The sequence below is a fragment of the Genypterus blacodes genome, unplaced genomic scaffold (assembly GCF_046128005.1).
Source record: "Genypterus blacodes isolate CSIRO-AG114 ecotype Tasmania unplaced genomic scaffold, CSIRO-AGI_Gbla_v1 ptg000056l_1, whole genome shotgun sequence".
NCBI classification, from domain to species: domain Eukaryota; kingdom Metazoa; phylum Chordata; class Actinopteri; order Ophidiiformes; family Ophidiidae; genus Genypterus; species Genypterus blacodes.
In genome coordinates this window covers 772,384-793,600 of record NW_027466868.1, presented here as the reverse complement: position 1 = coordinate 793,600, position 21,217 = coordinate 772,384, and the positions used below count along the sequence as shown (strand labels likewise).

The following is a 21,217-nucleotide window of genomic DNA, read 5'->3' as shown; positions in this document are numbered from 1 at the left end:
GCTTTTCTCTCTCTTCTTTATTTTCTCGTTGTTTACACCGGCAACAACCCCCCAAAAACAACAGCCCCGGTCGATAATCGAAGCGATGCCGGACGCTTTTTTCGTTGTTTGTTGTTTTTTGGGGGGTGGTGGAGGAAAAATCAGAGTAAATCCATAAAAAAGGAGAAAGTCAGCTGAGGGGGAAAGTCAGCAGCGCGGAGTCGGAGAGGAAATCTGGGTTGACATCGCGTCCCCAGGACCGATTCTGGCTCAGGTTTTGTTTCTCTCTCTCTCTCTCTCGCTCTCGCTCTCGCTCTTTCTCTCCCTCTCTCTCTCTCCCTCTGACTGCGCGCTCTCACGCTCGGGAACAGCCGAAGCGCATATTGATGAGGCGGGTGCGCGGCGGAGGAAGAGGAAGACGCTGGTGGCTGCGAAGGCATGAGGGCTCGTTCCAAAGACTGAGCACTTAAACACTGTAAAACATCAAACGCACCTCAGCAGGGCGGTTTGTTATTCTGATGTCATCCTGGTGAAGGAATGTGGTGGAAATGTGTGAATTTATTTATTTCATTGATTGTAAAAATGCTTCTCATATGTAACTTAGAGGAATTTATTTTTAATATTTATATCTTTATTTGAATATTTTTTTTAATGAGCACTTTCAGAAAGACGATTTTGACCAAATTTTTCAATTTTAATGTTCTTATTTAATTTACAATTAAAATATATTATGCAATACATTTATTATGATTCTAATTTAGAGGAGGAGTGAATTCCATCATCCCATTAGCACGTGTTCACACGTGATGTAACCAGACACAATAAAAATCTATTTTCTGTGTCCCAGTTGCTTTAAGACCATATCACTCAATACCAAACGGTATTTGCTTGTTGAAGAAGAAGGACATTTTTTACAGTGTTTCTAACGCCATCTGCGCCAATCCCCTTTCTCGTGTTTCTTATAAAAATGGCGGGACCTGAACAATATCAAGCAGGGGCAGGCTGCATTTCTCAACCTATAAATCGATGGCTATGATTAATTAGACTGTTTATCTTCGATAATGGCCATTTTCCTCATCTACAATCAAGCCTTCTGCCTCAATTATTTAGGATAAAGGAATACTCAGTTCGATATTGGGAATCCTGTGGGTAAACGTGCATTGTAGCTGTAGACAGCCTTTCAATAAAACGTGTGTGTGTGTGTGTGTGTGTGTGTGTGTGTGTCCTACCTTGTATCATAGATGGCAAACAACTTCTTGTTTCCATCAACAGCATTCCTGAAAGACAAGGGGGAAAATGAAACCATGAATGATAAAATAGGCTATAAAAACTACTATGCTGGTAAATTAAAAGGCGGGTAAACCATCTCATCCATTTGGTGATCATCTTCAATCAGGGCCATTAACATAAAGAAAAATCAATTGTGGGAAAAGGCCAATATTTCCTCCCCCTCCTATAGGAGTTTGTCTTCTTCCAAGGCTGAGTTTGCATCGTGGAGGCCATTAAAGGGGACCAGTCCTTGAATCTAAACCGATAAGTAATCTGACTTTTGTCAGGTTGACTCGACCTGATTCATCATGTGAGCTTTGCATCGATTACATGTGGCACACTGATTTGTTTCCACCCATATTTTTCCGAATCGCCTGCGGTGAGCCAGAACATCTAAAGCAGTGTGATGTCTGCAGGACAAATATTGAGGCACAGTCCGTTTCCTTTGGGAATTAACCCCCCCCCCCCCCCCTCCCAACACACACACACACACACACCCTCCTCCTTCCCTGCTCCATCTCTCACGCTTGTCCAATTGGTCGTCCCTCCACGGGAGCTGTCCGTAGCAGGCGTGGTGCTGAAATCTGTTACCATGCTTACATTTCCCCCTCTGCAGCTTACTGCTTTTCCATCAGAAAAATGGGAATGAGGTTAAATATCACACACACTAATTGCTGCGTATGAAAAATGGAGCTCTGGTACCCTCTTATGGCAACCGTCAGGATAAAAACATGACTCGGTTAGAGGAGAGCTTGTATGATGGGAACTGTAGTGTTTTTGCCAGCAGCCACAAAATTATAGAAATGATTGCGAATGAGATAAATAATAACAGAGTCATGCACTACAGAACCGCTGATGGGCCTTGGTAAATGATCCAAATACAAGGAGTCCCATGGGATCTTGTATTTATATGTGGGGGTCTCCAGCCCGGTCTGCAGAGAACCCCGTTCCTCCATCCTGCTGTGTGATTCATTGGTTTCACCTGGTATGTTGTCAAGAACGTGGGGTGCCATGTGAAAGCAATTAAGTGCATGGCAGGAGAGAGAAGCTGCAGGATTGGAGCTCACCTACTGTGTAAATGCATAGCGCGCACACACACACACACACACACACACGCACACACACACACACACACACAAACACACACACACACACACCAAAACCCTGTAGGTGCCCTTGAGACGGTTCTCTTCAGTCGACCGAACTAAAGGGCACTGATTAGAGCTTATACCTCCACCAAGGCCAAGTTGTAGTTTGGGTCTATCCCTATTTGGTACTTATATCTATAGGTGAACCCTGTCTGGACACATACAGCATATCAGGCCACCAGATCCTTGTGATCCTTGTCACTAGATCATACCAGGGTTCATACGCCTTCAACCACTCCAACTTTGTATACAAAGATGCAACTCAAAGATTGTCTCGTCAATACTATAACGCACAATGCAGGTTTGAAAATTGATTTGACAAAGGAGTAACCATGGAGACGACTGGACGTCTGGACAACTAAATAATTATATATTTTAACAGTATAGTATGATAGAAGTGCTGCTACTACTACAACAATAGTAGTAGTAATAATAATAAGAGAACATAATTAAAGGTAAAGCTCTATCTAACATGTCATGGGTTCTTCGGTAACAAAGTTTCGAATCACATTATTATCGTGACGTGGCTCACTTTTCGTCATTTTCTATTCCCCATCCCCCTTTGAGCAAAATAGGGCATCAAACCGACAAAACCCGCACATGATTCTGTCAACATCTGGCTCCCCCCCACCCCTCTAGTTCCTATGTCAGTGCGCCTCCTCCTCCTCCCAACCCACCAATGGGGGAGAACCTATTATAAAAAATGATTAGCCTCCGATGCAGCACTCCAGTGTCTCGCACCGGCAGAAGGAGGTGCAGGTTGCCACTGTAGTCAGGTAGACAGGCTAAAAGCTAGAGACGGGGGAATGTGGCGTGAATCCGGGCTACGGGACCGGAGGAGGACGGGACAGAGGAGCCAGGCTGCGGGATGCCGCTGCTGAGATGCGTGAGACGGCGGCGTGCTGGTGAAGAATAGACAGAGACAGAGACAGACAGAGACAGACTACTACAGAGAGAGAGAGAGAGAGAGAGAGAGAGAGAGAGAGAGAGAGAGAAACATCGCAGCAGCTCATGGTGGAGAAGCAGAGGAGACCACCGAGCAGAGCACAGCAGGATTCGGTTATTGATCGGCGATACCGGTGATCGTCCAGCTCACACCAGCCCAGACGAACCCCCCGGGCCAAGACACCATGATGGATCCGTGCTCAGGTTAGCTCGTCACTCTTCCCCGAAATGAAACAAAAGGCGAGAAAAGATGCGTCTTTGTGCGGGAAGGTGTTGTTGTTGTTGGGGGTTTTTTTTGGGAAAGGGGAGGAATGTGGATTGGGAATGCTGGTGCGCTTTAGGGTCTCACGCCGCAGACGCGGTGTGCCGTCAGTGAGTTGATTGTTTTTGGACGCAGATTGCTTCCTCAGTCTGTGTGTGCAGCGGGATAGAAAGAGTTTCTTGGGCGCAGCATTCCAGTTTGGGGGGGATATTGTCGGTGTGTGTGCGTGTGTGTGTGTAAAATGGGGATGCAGTTGTGTTATTCTGTGTTTTTCTGTGTGCGTGTGTGTCCCTTAAAGCTGTTAACCCCAAAGTGAGGAGGATTTCCTTGGTTTGGTTCCTTCTCCTGCTGGGACGCCAACAAAGGTAAGAGTGATATTATTCTCAGCATTACATTGATTGTACTGTATGTTATTGATTTACATCGTAGTTGTGTTGCAGTACATGCTGTGCCTGCCTGCTGTTATTCACTCCAGTTATCAACCATTCTGCACTGATCTGCTGCCTCTATTGGTGCTGCCTATTTCACTTATACTCCGTTGTGTATTACTTCTATCTACATGGCACTACAGTATTGTATATGATCTATCGGTCTAAAGTGCTGCGGGTAGTAGAAGAAGAAGTTACAAGCTCTCGATCCAGGACTCTGTGCGGTCTCAAAGTTGCCATTGTCGCAGTAATATCCAGTCATCGATCAATACTAAGCAACCTGTCATGTTGTCAAAGTGGCTCATACATACAGGATTTCCTGAATTAAACTGATGATGAGATGCAGTTTTTGTGCTCTGCCGTCCCTTTGGATGTGAGATTGATCACATATCCGACCTGCAGTGTTGCCGTTCTGCTCTTAACTAAAAGGAGGGAAAGCGATCTTTGCCTGTCATTAAATCTGTTGGATCAATGGCCCACAGGAGATCTTAGCCTGTAATCTCTCCTCTTCTTCGTCTCTGGTCATTGTCCTCCATCTGCATATAGCACTCTGTCCAATAAAGTGGAGCATCATCATCGTCGTGCGCAAGAAAGAGGGCTTTTGTATATAAAAGACTTTTTTCAGTCTGAGAGATTGTGCATTTACTCAACAAATGTGTTTATATTTGCATTACGTATTGTAGCTTTAAATATCTGTGTTCATTAATATTGAATCATAACAACCACATTAGTGCAGCACAACAGTTAATCACCATGTTCATGTCATTTCAGACGTCCTGCTGTTAGTACTTAAACTAACTACAGAATCCTCTCCTCTCCTCTCCTCTCCTCTCCTCTCCTCTCCTCTCCTCTCCCCTCTCTCCTTTCCTTTCCTCTCCTCTCCCAGTGTCAGCCCGTCCTCTTCGGAGGCTCAGAAGGAAGCAGCCGCCAACGACAGCACGGTGTTCACCAGGATCCTGGACGGGCTGCTGGACGGTTACGACAACAGGCTCCGGCCGGGCCTGGGAGGTACAAGACCGCCTTACACTGACGCTGTTCTGAAATGCACACCGACACGACTAACCTGGTACTTAATGTCACATTGGAGCCTTCCTCCCTCCTCCTCCTCCTCCTCCCTACTCGTAAGCCTACTTTCCTGCTCCAGTTGCTGCACTGATTCATGGGAGATAAGCCAGAGACTGACAGCTACAGCGTGTGGAGAAGCAGTCAGAGCAGATGTGGAATTTGCTGGCATGTCAGCTCAGGTGAATGCACACGTGTTGTTGGGCAAGAAACAGCGAATACAATTCCGTTCCTTTCTTGGGGGTCGCCAGGATCGAAAGATAGAAAGAGCAAATCAATCAAGCCATCTTTGACAACAGCCTGAATTGAAAGCGCTGTGGTATTTTTCGTCACGCTGTTCACCACGGCAACAGGAGATAACCTTGAGAGCCCAGAGATTGCCATTCAAAGAGGCTATTGAAATGAGCTCGTCCCATTTGTCATTTTTCCATCCTCCTCTCCTTCTTTCTAGCTTCTTTTGTCTCGTTTTCGTGCTGTAACCCATTAGCCCCCCCCACCCCCCACCCCCCACCCCCACCCTCTTGTCACATTGCTTCCAATACACAGCGTTTGTTCTGTAATGAGACAAGCCAAGGCCTTTTTCATACCGAATGCCTGATGTGTCACGGCAAAAGCCGGCTCTCACATCCTGGTAACCGTTGCTACCCTTGATGAGAGGCCTATAAATACATCCCAGAAAAATATTCCGTCCTTCATTTAGCATTCAACAACCTGCTCTCCTCTGAACCACTGATCCCAGTTTGCCAGGGCCGCATTTACATGCAGAGCAGAGAGTTTTGTTGGCTCCGTCTGGTACGAATGACAGAACCGACGCCCCACCTTTCACAAATGCCGAATAGGGGCTGATTAATCTGGAAATGCAAGATGTCGACAAAGATGAAGACGAGGTTGAAAGCTGTAATAAGTTTGACCATTTTCAAGCCTCTGAACTACAATCAGTCAGCATCTTTTGCAGAGGATTTTACTCCTCGGGGCCTAAAAGCCTCGTTTAAAATAAAGAATAAGGAAACTAAAATTGTAAGTGCATGATTGTGGTGCATGATGTCGACCTAAAGTTCTCAAAATTCGAGTCACGGCCTTCTTTCACCACATCACCTCTGCTCTCTCTGCAGAAAACGTCACAGAGATCAAGACCAACATCTTCGTCACCAGCTTTGGCCCGGTGTCCGACACAGAGATGGTGAGTTCTTCCACGGCGTTCTTGGGGAATTTGTAACTTTTGACAATAACGTAGATGATTTGATGATCTCAGCACCTTTTATTAACATGAACTCAACTGCCCTCAATCCAACTTTTTTATAACTCCATTTTCTGTTGAAGTATAATGTTCCCCCTGGGTAGCAAAAGGCATTAAGACCTCTATTACACCCTTTAACACAGCAGCGATCAAACTCTCCACTTCCATGTTATTGAGTTGATGACAGTATTGACGAGAACATATGATTGATGAATGAGCCTTGAAAGGTTCTGCGGTACGTTAAGTCTCTTTCGTCCGCCTGTTACTGCCACTCGTTTTCTCCTTCATTAATTTTTTTGATCTTGAACCATGTCGACATCTCCGTAGCGACAAATATATGATGGATTTCTTTAGGTGGCTGTTTGATTGGCTCTATCGCCCAGCCGTGGAAACTCAGCGGATTCCCTGAAGAAAGTAATCGCCAAGACAGGTTTTGGCAATTTAGTGCTGTTTGGCATTTAAGAGCCTGTAATGGTTTGTCGTTAGTCCTCAGCAGGTGCTTTAAAGAAACAAGTCAAATTAGTTTTCCTCTCTAAAAGCTCTTGTTTTCTCACGGTAATCAATGAAATGCGACCGGTCTGATCAAATCAACTCAAATCTACAATATCAAATCTTAAAACGGTGATCCAATAATTGAAATGGCAGTAATACCTTTTGGAATGCAAGGACACGCTAATTAGAATTTGCATGGACTCATGAGAACTCTCTGCTCTGTCTCTCAGGAATACACCATCGACGTGTTCTTCCGTCAAAGCTGGAAGGACGAGCGTCTGTGTTTCAAGGGTCCCATGGAGATGCTGCCATTGAATAACCTGCTGGCCAGCAAAATCTGGACCCCAGATACCTTCTTCCTTAACGGGAAGAAGTCCATCGCTCACAACATGACCACGCCCAACAAGCTACTCAGGCTGCAGGACGACGGCACGCTGCTCTACACCATGAGGTAGGGGGACAATAGGTCAACGTTAAGTCGTGTATTGTATAATTTGAGAACAACATGATCTATAACATGAACTTGACATAAGATGGTGTCTACATGTTCACACTGTGCCAGTATTGAATCTCACAATTTTATATGGAAATCTAAAAGTCCTTTCATTCATGTTTTTCTTCAACACACTTACGAAGAAGAGAAAAACTGAATCTCTCAGTTAGTCTCTCTTTAGTCTCAGTGGGGCTCTGAGACTAAAAGAAAACAGTGACATCCAGTGGTCATTATATGTCACTTCTTTTTCTGGTGATTTGTGCTGGACTAAGTGAAGCGTTTTAAAGGTTTCAGCTTCTTCTTCATGTTTACTTTTTATGGTCTTTGCATTATTATTATCAATATTATATTATCACTAGTATTGATGGTGGTTTAAACCATAGATTCTTCCTTATTTACCTGACAGAATGGTTTACTTTTTGATGAGTTGTTATATTCTATTTCCCATTTTTCTATTTTCCTTGATTTTGTCATTTTAAAAAATACAATTAATATTTATTTATTATTTATATTTATCTTATTACCTGGACTTATTTTTTGTAATTTTAGCCAAAATTTTGCCATGCGTTTTATTCCCTCTTCTTTATCAATCAATCACACATTCTGACTGATCACATGTAGGATCGATTATCCGGTGTAGAAATATGATCTGAGGCTTTGTAGGCAACAGTGTATTCAGTATACTGTATATAAATAATGTAAGCAGCAGGACTCAGCGTGACCTTTAGACCAGATTATTAGAATAATTCAGTGATTTATCCTCAGGAGTTACTGTAGCTCACGGATGAGAGCTCTGGATCTGCCGCCGGCGCCGCCCACGGCTAGCGTAATGCCAGATAGAGGACAGATTATCCATATGCATCCGCCCTGACACATATACACACATATTGACACTTTGCTTCTTTCTCACACGCACAAGGTGAGCACGGATCGTTACACACATCCTGTTTGTATGGAGACATGAACACGCGAACACAAACACACACACACACACACACACACACACACACAGAGACACATACATTATGTACACGTTAAGCTTGAACTTTGACCGCAAGGCTTAAGAAGTAGGATTGCATGACTGTGTGTGCATGTGTGTGTGTGTGTGTGTGTGTGTGTGTGTGTAAGAGTGACTTCATTTGCATTCGTGCATATTTGCGTATGTATAATTGTATGGATTTCTATGCAAATGAATGTTCCAATGCACTTTTTTATAGTCTTAACACATGTATGCATGAGTGTGTGTGTGTGTGTGTGTGTGTGTGTGTGTGTGTAATCTAAAAATGGCATCAGATTCCCTGCCCCTGTAGGAATGAAGCAGCAGTAGGTTGCTTTTAATCGTCTGATTGTTACAGTTCTGTGCTTGTCATTACCAGCCGAGCTTAACCACAGACACACACACACACGCGCGCGCACACACTCACACATACACACTGAAACACACCATCTGGGTACTTGCTGGTTGAATCTAACTCGCCAGCAAGGATTTTCTGTTTCCCTTTTGAGATGAATTCTTTACATTTCACAGTTTGCGCTCAGGTAAATAAGCCCATATGTGTGTGTGTGTGATGATCATTATGGTCATCAGACCTGAAGTGTAACCTGAGGTCAACATTTGCAAACATACTACTTCATAGTTTCCCACACATCACACACGTCCTCCTCAAGCAATAAGCATTCAAAAAGAGAACAACTGGCACACACACTCATGTAGGCTTGTAATATGTCAAGGCGTATTCAACACACACATTTGTTCCTTGTGTGTGTGTCACTCCTGTCTCTCTCCTGACTGATCATGGTCAGTCTCTCTGGGGAGGAGCATTCAGGTTATATGGACGCAAAATTCCTCTGCTTTTCATCTCGGTGGATAATTCATAAAATGCTCCGTTTCACCGCCGTGCAAGCTGAATGCACACGGGGCCATTACAGCCCCACAGCACATATAGGTTACAACAACTGAGCTCTATCTGCCGATCGCAAACCTCTATAATACCGCTGAGGGAACACATTACACACCATTATCATTAGATACAGTTGAGCTGCTGTTCTCAGACTTCCTGTTCCCTAATGTTGGCTATATGTTCATTAAGTGTCACTCCTTCATCCACACATCTGAGCGTCTATGCTGCCACGGATTGCTCAAATAGTTCTGCAAAAAACAGCTTATGCTCCTATATGTTGACTTATTTTTTCATTTAAATAGATTAGACAAACAACAAAAGTCCACTTAAAACTCGACGTTCACATCGCATTTTATCCCTTTAATTTGCAAACCTATGCGTCAGATCGCTGATGTGGTTGAAAACATTAATCTCATAAGCATCAGCAAAATCTAAGGCCTCACTTGCTGTTTAAGCCCCTTAAAGTGACTAAACTCATTCACATTCCACCTTAACATGAAAATGAGAACTTTAAGGGCCTTCAAAGTATAAATAGAAGGTTTTCATTTTGGTTTCTGGGACAAAAATGCAAATATCACATTTTGCCAAATTAGTTCAAGCAACTCTCTTCTAATGTGGCAAGGAAGCTGGAATAAACGGGACGTAGCATAACAACAATTTACGCTACCCAAGAAGCTCTGCCCCCTCCTCCTCCAGCTGTTTGTGACGACGGTAAACAACAGGCGACGCTGCAGCTGATGTGTGAAAGCAGGCCGAGGCCCTGCAGTGGGTCGTCCCTGGGGAGCGGGGAGGCAGTCTCCCGTGCTGGCTTTGTTTTCCACTCCGCTCGCTCCAGGAAAACTTCTGGATTCACGCGGGAGCTTTTGGAGCGTAAAGAGAACAAGACCCAGGAGAATTCTGACACGTCTTAGACAACAACGATGCAATACAGTCCAGCTTAAAGGAACAAACAACTGGGAACATTACTTCTGGGTTATTGATCTGGAATGTGAGGAACATTGTGACGTTTCTGAAGTTATGATGCAAATATGTGTGTTTGTTTGGTTTTAGGGTTGTTTTAAGTCTGCAGATCATGGAAAAACGGTGTTAAGGGTCAAACATTTTGTATTATATGCAATGCTGACTGTCCGAATGAGCTCAATTGAACAAGAAATATGCGTACAGTGTAAAAGAAGAAGGTCCTTGAAAATTCTGTATGTTCTTGATCAATTCTGGGGCACAGAAATAAATATGTTAAAAAATTGTATGAAAACCACAACTATAGTTTATGCAGGTAGGTTTTCGGAAAACGTACTCTCCGCTGTATCCAAGGCAACGAAAGTGGTGATAACTGAGTGTAGAAAACCATTCAAAGAGCAAAATAAGATATTCACCGGGTCTTGAGTTTTGTCATGATTGACAGAAAAAGTCCTGGGGTGGATTTTCATCTTCTGCTGTCGTTATGATTAATTCAGTCCATCTGCACGTTTCATCTTTCACAAAAGGGAAATCAGCCCGTGGTTTTCCGTTATCTCAGGAATGCTGATAATATTAGTTAATAGATGTTGAGGAATATTCATGAAATGCTCCATCTGAGAGACCGGTTTGATGAAGATGATGCCCTGGATGTGGAGGGATGTCTGCAATGAGTCACTATGACCACCGGGTGGCAGTGTTGGTGTTGTAACGCGCTGATGAACGCAGGAAACATTGAGCCGTACATGAATCTGATTAAAATGTGTGTCAGATCAATCTACAAAAAATAACTAGATGAACTCTCCTATTAGTTTCAGTTCCCTGTAAGACTTATTTACATTTTAAATGGATACATTGTGTGTGTTTTGTCTCAGGTTGACCATATCGGCAGAATGTCCCATGCAGCTGGAGGATTTCCCCATGGACGCACACGCCTGCCCGCTGAAGTTTGGCAGCTGTGAGTAGAATCACAGGCTGTTTTTCCTGTTTATTACCGTCATAAAAGGCATCATATGATCCATTGGGACACTCAGTCCACCATGATGCTCATTCAAGCCTTTTGTGCTGGATTCAGACTCTTTGAATATGCAATATCCCAATGAATAAACTCAAATAATAAACAAACAATAAGGTGATTGAAGAAAGGGAAGAGAGAAAGGAGGAAAGCAGGAAGGGAGGAAATGAATAAGGAAGGGCTGACATAGGCAGGAAGGAAACAAGAAAGATATTGAGGAGGTAAAAGGGAACAAGGATGGCCAGAGGGATGGAAGGAGAACACGTGGGAAGAGAGAAGACAAGATAGGAAGGAAGAAAGGAAGCGAGGAGCAAAGGAATGAAGAATGGGAGGTAAAAGGGAGTTAGGAGAGAGGAAAGGGAGGAAGACACGTGTGACGAGAAGAGAAGGGAGGATTACGTCACGTAATTACGACCCATCTGGGTTAAAGATCGGAAGGGTTTTCCCCAGATTGAGGAGTGGGATGGCCTGTCTGTGCGTCGTCATGGCGAGCAGGACACGTATAGACCGCAGGGCGTCCCACAGTGTATTTAAAGACGGAGCTAAAAGGATGAGGCTCTTATCCTCTGCTCGCTCTGAGACACCTGCTGTGTCATAGAATCACCTTTGACCGTAATCCAATTACAGCGTTGGTCCTTCTCCTGTTTGACCTCTGACCTCTACAACACCCACGCTGGCCTACTAAGCCAGCCGCCACAGAAATCTGTCAGATAGGGAAGTTAAAGGTGCTTTGATCCCATGCCAGCCTGATACCTTCGATCGCAAGCTTTTACGTGTCGTTGGGTGCTTTTATTCTGAAATCCAAGCCTTTTTACCGCCATGTATATCATATAGGGGCACAACACAATACTCAAATCGGATTCAGATCTTTGTTATAGATATCCAATACCTGCAGCCTCTCTGATTCAGCATCAGGGGACACATTAGCCCCCCAAACGTCTCCGCACCTCCTCCTTCTCTTCCTTTACACCACAGGATAAACAAACAGCGTCTACCATTTCAATGTAATGCTGTTACGCCAGAATAACTGCACTTGATGGCAAGGATACGACCCCTTTTTCTTTAAATATAAAACGTGCCTGAAAACAGTTGAACTCCAGTAATCCGTGGTTTGCTGTGGTTATCAGAGGGTTGATTTGTGGGGAGGATTTAAGGGACAAACTAATCCCTCATCTCTTCCCTCTGATGAGTCCACCGCGTTTCCTGTTTTTGACAAAGTTATGATTTGGTCAGGGCCAATAATCCCTCCTCCTGGCCTTAAAGTACCTTTTCCTAATTTGTGTGCTGGATTAAGACTGCACGGCTCTCCGTCGCACACCGGGGCCTCGGCGGCGGCGGCGGCGCTGTCCTCTACTGTCCAGGGTATTAGAGCTCAGTTTAAGATGTAATCCTTCATATCCAAACAAGCCAAAGTTGATCTGGGTTGATGCAATCTCTAGAAGCCCGTGTCCTTCAAAGATGCAGACACAGCTTCAGCCGCTGTGTTCCAAAATGTATCCACTCGACTTCCACATCCATCCAAATCTCCTCCGTGACCCAGAAACCTCAGATGTCTCCTCCTCTCGTGTCCTATGGTCCGGAGGAGAGAACTCTGGTCTCTGTGGACTCTGATGTCTCTTGCACACGTCTAATAGAGGGGCAAAGGTCATTTCGGCCACATCTAGTGGGGTTTATGTCTCGTTTCTGCCACGTCAAAATCGAGCGTCCCTTACTTTGCCGCCCCCTGCAGGACACAATGGATCACTGCCGATTTGTTCACTAGAAAATGAAGAAACTAAGCGTATAGCGTCCCAACTTTAGCCCTGATCTTTACTCATGTAGGTTTCAGTGCATCGCCACGCAGCGAAATATCACCAGACTGAAGCTTTGAAAATGAGACGTAGCCATAGTAACCCCTGACAGTCTTAGTAGACAAATGCTCCAATCTGCTCATATCTCTGCAGACGTCAAAACCTGAAGCCCCCTAAGCCAGGAGAAAGCAATAAAGCGTCATCTCGCGTGTCATCTTTCAACCCCGTCTGCGGTGTGCTCCTCCCTGTAGATCTGCAGCCCAGGGTGCAAACACAGACACTTTAACTGATATTTAGATGCAGTTAATACAAAAGCATCATGTTGTTCTAATTCATACCTTTTATTTTGTACTAAGTAAAGGATTGGAGTGTTTGCGTGTTTGTTTCTTACTCTCCGTGCTTTATGTACGAAGCAGAAGCAGCACAGACACGAAAGAGCGAGCGGAGCAAACGTCGGCACAGGTGAAGCGATTTGCCCGCCAAAGCCTTGAGCGATCCCTCTCCGTAATGAAATTCCCCTATAATCCCTTATTCCGATCTAATTCCCCCTCCAATTAAGGTCCCGTAGCCTTTAGCCTGATTGTGGCCAAATTTAAACACCGGGCCGCCACCGGGTGAGGAGCAGAAACGAAGATAAGTTGGTTCCTCGCGGCGAAAGAATAAGCAACCTGAGCGCCGTCTCACAGGGCTGCAGCTCCGGCGTCAGCGTGTCCGAGCCGGAGCTGCAACAATTCCCAATTCCTCTCAATGGCGGGAAAATCCTCCTATGATAAAAACAATTCACAAAACACAAATCGACAAATCTAAATGGAATCCAGCATCTAAGCAGCAGCGTGTGATTGTTTTCCTCTTAGCCGATCATTTTATTTCATTTCAATCCATTTTCCATCAATCTGCTGTTTTTCCAATTGTCAGAGCTCAGGCGAGCGGGAGCGGCTGAGTTTGCCGTCCGTCTCTACTCAAGGAAGCCCTCAACGTAACAAGCGCCTCTCGAATCACAAGCCGTTCCTACGCATCATTTCATCATCTTCATCATCTTCGTCTGCGTGGTAGAAAGCCTCCTCTTCAAAGGCTCAATCTGCCTAAATTATGTTTCTAAAGATAGACGTTTTATTGCTTCTCTTGTTTCCCAGCCTTTGTGAAAACACATTTAAAAGAAAACAAAACACCTTGATGTCACGTTGCTCTGGAAACCAAATGGCACGGAATGAAATGTCAGCCGCACGCGCGAGAGGAAGAGGAGGTGACTCATCCTCTTGGTTCTCCGCCTCTTGTGTCCGTCTCTTCTCTAGATGCCTATCCGGTGTCAGAGGTCGTCTACACGTGGACTCAGGGCGCCGCCAAGTCTGTGGTCGTGGCTGAGGAAGGCTCCAGACTCAACCAGTACCACCTTATCGGACAAACCGCCGGCACAGAAGACATACACACAAGCAGAGGTGTGTGTGCGCGCGTCTCTGTGTGTGAGTGTTTGTGTGTGACGACCTATAAGAATGTCAAGACTAAAACAGAATACCGATGAAGAGGCGTATGGAAAGAGCGTTCTTAAGTGGGAGCGTTTGATTGACGTCACCTGGCGGGTCGCGTCGTCACTTGATCATCCTGCGGGGCGGCTCATTAAGACGCAGGCGCTTTCAAAGACGAGTTGGTGTGCGGTGGTGAGGGTTTTTACACGGCGAAAACAGATTCCAGCTGATTTGGAAGGAGGAAATATAACTGGATGCACCGCAGCAATTCACTCTGGGACCAAAGTAATCAGAGTTTGCTGATTAAAAACAACATCGTTAAGGACTTTCATGATGAAAGATCCAAAGTGATGTTGCAAGAACCTGTCCATGTCTGTCCTCGTCCCAGCTCAGTCCCACTGTTTATCGCATGTGAGCTCTTAACAACCACTCAACAGGTTTCACTGTCATTTGGGAATAAATTCCATCTGAGTCGAGTGGTTTTTAGATGTAGAGCCCATGTGCTCGTTTCTAAACAACGCGGTTTGCAAAAGGTTGGAACGTCGCAGTCGTGGGGCCTTGGCAGAGGTATGTCATTTCCGGGCGCTTTCTAATGTTTCCGTATTTGAAGCGTAATGACAAACTAACGTGATGTAAGTACTTGTAGATTAGGAGAGATCAACGCTGATGGTCGTGCGAGGAGACGAGCGAAACGTCGGGAACATTATCAGGAGCTCAGAGTCAATGAGTGGAGCAGAGTAGCCGATCCCTCACACAACCAGCTGTCTACACGCCTGGCAAGCAACACTTATCCCCGCATGAGCCCGAGTGTGTGTGCGCACCCCCCGCACGCACGCCCGCAAACACACACGCAGACCTGAGAGCAAGGGTTAATCCCCCCCAAGCCAACCACCTACTAGCTTCTGCATAAGAAGATGACATCACAGATCAGCGAGGGATTGGGTGGCTAGCTGTTCCTGAGTGTGTGTGTGTGTGTGTATCCTCGTCATTGTTGAAACAAACCCTGACCGCCATGTCTGAGATGTTCGGAAAGTTTCTCTGTTGTGGCAATTTTGAACTGGAATATTAAATTTGGAATAATTTGTTTTCAAACATGAAGGAAATATAATAATATCAAATATAAATATGTAAAAAAAAAGGTAAAACATACAACATTTTAGCTGAATTCCATGGTAATTTAAATTTACCATGGAATTCACAAAAACACACTCACACACACACACACACACACACGGTTTTACTGTCTGGGTTCTGGTGTTCTGTAAATTCAAATGTAAGTTACAGCACCTACATAAACAGTAAAATGTGTGCATCAGTGTCCATGTGTGGATATGGGGGGGGGGGTATAGTGGGCGACAGCGTTGAAAGGCATCTGTTTAATACTCTTATGTAAAAACGGAACTGTAATACACTTCCCACTTCGTAGAGTCGTTATTGAAAGTGTGGATTTCCCTTTTTTTTTTTTTTTTTATTCCGACGCCACGACTAAAACGACTCGGCTCTGCTTCCTGTTTGGTCGGCTCCCTCGCTGGGTTAAAGGGTTCAGCCGGCGACGGGGACCGACTCTGTGGATGCTGGCTCAGCTTAGTTGCTTAGTTGCTCGCGGATTTCTATCACAGCCGAGGGAAAAGCGGGATAAATGCAATATAGAGTAGAAGTTGCGGGGAAAACGAGCAACAATCGCTGCTGCACGGCGGTGATGTAACGGTGACGAGCAACAGGCCGGACCAGACGAGACATCCAATGAGATAAGGGTTCCAATTTTAAGCTTCACTCAACCAGTTTAGGCCTCTAAAATTACAAAACGGCGTGATATGAAGAATACAACCACAATCAAAGTTCCTGTAATCTCTGCAAATTTGTTATGTCTCCATCGCCATAAATGAACACTACAGTGACATCGTCTTTTCACTCTGAGCTATATGAAGAACAAGATTAGCACATAAGTCGTGACAGGATACAACCCCTTCCGTCTCAGACATCAACCTTCCCTAAAATAACTCCCCAGGCTCCAAAAGTGGCACACGTTCCCTCACGCCCCACATGAGCGACACCTGAAGGTACAAACACTCTTCTTCACTCTTCCTCTCGTACTCACCAGTTGACCAGCATGGCGGCATTGTTCTCCGGCATGAAAGGAAGTTCCCCGCGTACGCTCCCAAATATAAATCCGTGGGCGAAAACCAGCGAGATCCCCCAGAGGAGCATGTTCCCCCTGGCTGCTCCGGGCCCAGTCCTGTCGGGATCCATGCATCAAGGGCAGAGGCGATCCCGGGTCGCCCCAGGTCGGCGGCGCCAGTGGACGGGGTGGTTGCGGGCCAGGCGGCCTGGAGTCATCGGGGCGTCAGAGGGCCCAGGCGGCGGGTAGAAGTTAGGAGTTAAAGGTGTTGGTGATCTTCTGGTGCTGCTGCAGGCATGGCAGAGGTGCTGGTGTGGGTCTTTTTGGTGAAATCTCTTCTTCTTCTTCTTCTTTCCTTTGCGAATCCCATCAAGAGTGTGTGAGCGTCATGCCAGCCGTGTGCAAACACTGGACAAACCATTCAAAAAGAGACGGAAGATGTCCACTCGTTCAACCCCATCCCTCCATCCCAGTGATCGGCTGCAGGCGGTGTCCCACTCTGCTCTGTGGCTTACAGTGTGTGTGGGTGTGTATGTGTGTGTATGTGTGTATGTGTGTGTGGTTGCGGCCGTTAGCTGTTAGGAATCATGCTTGGTATGTGTTTAGGAGTGTCTGTGTGGAGTAGGGCGGAGTGAGAGGGCGGGGCTTAGGACTTCCCAGGCCAGCCCCCCCCCCCCCACCCTCGCTGATGGCAGGATGCAGATTGTAGCCGGGGATTAGGGAGCTTCAAAAATCCGATTTTGCCCCGGAGAAAGCCTTGCGTATTACTGTGTAAGTGTATGTGCATACGTGCAAGGGAGAGAGAGAGAGAGAGAGAGAGAGGGAGTGTGTGTGTGTGTGTGTGTGTGTGTCACTGGATTTTTCTCTACAGTTTTACAGGCCCAGCAGTCTGAACACTGCTGCCCTGGAGAGGATTTTAACAAAGCCTAGAATGCAATCTTCAAACGACGACTCCTCTCCCTCTCTCTCACCCTTTGTCTCTCTCTCTCACCCTTTGTCTCTGTCTCTCTTTCTCTCTCTCTCTCTCTCTCTCCTCTCTCTCTCTCTCTCTCTCTCTCTCTCTCTCTCTCTCTTTCCCTCTCTCTGCTCTCTTTCTCTCACCCTTTGTCTCTCTCTCTCTCTTGCTCTCCCTCACTTTCTCTCCCTCACTTTTTCTCTCTCCCCTCTCTCTCTCCTTCTCTCTCTCTGCCTGCTATTGTCACTCTCTCACTTTTTAATAACAATAATTAATGCTGCTCCCTCTAATTTTTCAGTTTAATAATAATGGATTTCAAATTGAGGTCATGAAGTCACATGTTCCACCATGTTTGATTATAACGAGATCCTGTGCTGCTCAAAGCTTTACCCTGAAGGCAAAAATAGTAGATAACCGCTTTTCGCATACTTCTTGTTGTACTGAGCGCATTCTGACAGTCAGTATCACATCTAATACATAGATTTCTTTCCCATGCCCACTGGGAGGAAAAGAACAGTAACTACCACCCTTTCCAAATGTCTGGTGCTGCTGCGTCACTCTGTGGACAGTCTGGGTTATGGTCTTGATTTCAGGGAACCCGGAAATCCCCTTTATCAGCCTTTTTTTTCAGTTTATAGCAAGAAACAACAACACAACATATATTTCTTGAACATACTTGAAGCTCCACTGTAGTTCAAGAAACTTCATATCCACGATTGTAGTCTTTTGCTTGTGTACCAAGTGTCAATACTTGAACAATAGAGGACAGTACAACACATAAATAACACTCAAATCTTTACTCAAGATGTCTCGATCAATAACGAGAGCCACTTGACTAAAGAAATCCCAGGAATGACAGTAAGGATCCCCCGCACTGACTGTTACATAACATCTCTTACTTCCCCACACTTGTACAAGTACGGGAATACTTGGCCATCAGGGGCCATCGCTGATTATCTCATTAGTGGAATAACAGGAAGAGAGAAACGTTATTTGTGTGCGACCCTTTTGTGACTCCGCCATTTGATTGCATTTTCTCCAGGCGGCACCGCAGCGACTTCAGACGAGCCGTTGACGTCAAAACAAACGATAATTCAGCGTTTACCCTGGCGAGCCTCTGACAACTTTTAATTCCAAGCCAATGCCTTTATCATTAGGAGGCATCAATCCCCTTATCTCATTTATGGCCGCCGTCTCACTTTATATCCTTTTTATTTGTTTTGTCCCTGCAGGACAGTACACTGTGATGATGGCCCACTTCTACCTGAAGAGGAAGATTGGATATTTTGTCATTCAGACATATATGCCCTGTTTCATGACGGTAATCTTGTCTCAAGTGTCGTTCTGGCTGAACAGAGAATCGGTTCCTGCAAGGACTGTGTTTGGTGAGCGCAGCCACTTATTTACTCATTTACTTGTATTTTTATGTGTATTTGTCTGGGAATGTCTGGGCTCACACCAGGGAGCTTCAGCTGGCAGTTATGAGCTATTAAAGCCCACGTTTCCTGAGCGATGGCACCTTTAAACTCCTTTTGTTTGGACCCCAGGGGTGACCACCGTGCTGACCATGACCACCCTCAGCATCAGCGCCAGGAACTCCCTCCCCAAAGTGGCCTATGCCACCGCCATGGACTGGTTCATTGCGGTTTGCTACGCTTTCGTCTTCTCCGCCCTCATCGAGTTTGCCACGGTGAACTACTTCACCAAAAGGAGCTGGGCGTGGGACGGCAAGAAGGCCATGGAGGCGCAGCATCCTAAGGTAAAGATCTCAGCGTACATCTCAATAATGCAGGGCCTTATACTTTCAGGCCAAGCATCTTACCGTACCCCATGCCCAACTCATCCACCTCACATCTCCTAAAACAAATTCCCTCTCCCAATCATCTCTCCTGCTTTTTAGAAACGGGACCCCATGGTGCTGTCGAAGAAGCCGAACAACGTCTGTTCGGCGGGGGTCAACTACACCACCAACCTCACCAAGGACGTCGCCATCTCCACCATCTCCAACACGACGTCTGTGCAGCTACGGGGCTCTGAGACCAAGATGGTGGACCCCAAGAAGACCTACAACAGCGTCAGCAAAATCGACAAGATGTCCCGGATAGTGTTCCCCGTCCTGTTCGGAACCTTCAACCTCGTCTACTGGGCCACCTACCTGAACAGAGAACCGGTGGTCAAAGGAGTCGTCACCTCCACGTAATCGCTCTTTGTTTTTCTTTGTTTGTGTTTTTCCCGTAATGAGACAGTGAGAAAGCAACGTTTTAGCAGGAGTCCAGCCTTATTGCAGGAGGTCGCCGTCATAACCAAAACAAAAAAAGAAGAAATAACACATCTGCGCTTGAAGAACAAAAACAGACTCCACCCTACAATTCAAGCGCTCGGAACGGCCGCAACAGAATGCCATGCTTGTTTTCTGCGGCCTAAAAGAACTGTTCGGCGATAACCTGATTCCGAAAACTTAACGGAAGAGAGAGCGGGCGACCACTTTGCTTCTTCTCATCCACCAGGCTGCAGTTTGCATGATGCTTTCCTCTGAGGAAACCGTGGATGCCACATATTTTGTCGACCTGCAGCTTAAAGAACGAGATTACAGAAAAGTGTTTTAAATGAAAACGAATATATACATATTTTAAACAGGTTTGACTAAATTCAAGTGCTTGGTGTTCTTATTACGGAGGCACAGAGCTCACGCTTAAGAAAAGTCTCTGCAATACAACACACATCTGAAACTGAGAAATGGATTTAAAAAATGTGCTTAATTTCACAGTTTTGGGGAGAAACATCTCATTCCTCTTGAGATTAATGCTGCAAGTGCATTAATAATTTAGTTTCTTGTCTCTTTTTAAAGCTTTTTTTCCCAGTAGTGGCTGCTTTGTGCATCTCTACTTGAAGATTTGGAGCTCGAGGCCTGTTTTCCCAAAGTGTTTGCAGTCAAAGTTGCTTATTGTTTTCGCTGATGAATGATGGCAGCGAATTGAACATTTCCTCCAGATTATTATCCAGTTTTTGGAGAACTTTCAAAGCTTTCGTTTGGACAGAACGCCTGCAAGAATATGAGCGATGAAAAAAATAGGCTTGGCCCACTTAGACAAGAAGAGTGGGCAGCTGTGGATAGTGTGTTTGTGTTCCTGATGGGAAACAAATAAGCAGAAACGAAGGAAAATTTTTACTTTTACTCTGTCTGCAAATGACTTGTCTACTGAGCTAATTCTCAAGTCATCATTTCATAGAATACATACTTTTTTTCAGGAGTCTCGGATTTGGAACGTTATTGTTCCTGTTGATCAAAAAATGTCTAAGTTGAAACAGAAAAACATGTCAAAAAGTTTCCTTTAGGTGTTTTGTACTTTTGTGTCAATTTTGTGTCAATCCAATCTTTATTGACAAAGTTATAGTCGTTTCCAGTAGCCACCACCATGGACTTACTCTGTGTAAGGACAGTAACAATCCCCCTTCCTACTGCCCAGTGCCAAAGTGCCACTCAGTGGATGGTCTCTGTTATGGTCTTTATTTCAGGGAACCTTGAAGTCCCCTTAATCATCCACTGCTATGTTTTCCTCTGTCAATTGTGATTTTAATACCTAAATAATAGAGTATAAGAAGAATATCCCTGCAGCAGTTGACACTGTGTCACATTTCTGTATGATGACGAGTTATTTCAGGCTCGCTGCAGATGGGTTTGAGCCAACTCTCCTCTAAACTGCA

At 45.3% G+C, this 21,217-nt stretch overlaps 1 protein-coding gene across 1 annotated transcript; it reads left to right on the top strand.

The window, feature by feature from the left end:
• Nucleotides 1–85: 85 nt before the first annotated feature.
• LOC143002363 (gamma-aminobutyric acid receptor subunit alpha-5-like) lies at nt 86–19,712 on the top strand. The gene is made up of 10 exons (XM_076152435.1): nt 86–106; nt 254–291; nt 4,924–5,039; nt 6,206–6,273; nt 7,053–7,273; nt 11,046–11,128; nt 14,268–14,411; nt 18,745–18,897; nt 19,060–19,271; nt 19,413–19,712. The coding sequence occupies exons 1-10, from the start codon at nt 86–88 to the stop codon at nt 19,710–19,712; spliced, it is 1,356 nt and encodes a 451-aa protein (XP_076008550.1).
• The last annotated feature ends 1,505 nt before the right edge of the window (nt 19,713–21,217 follow it).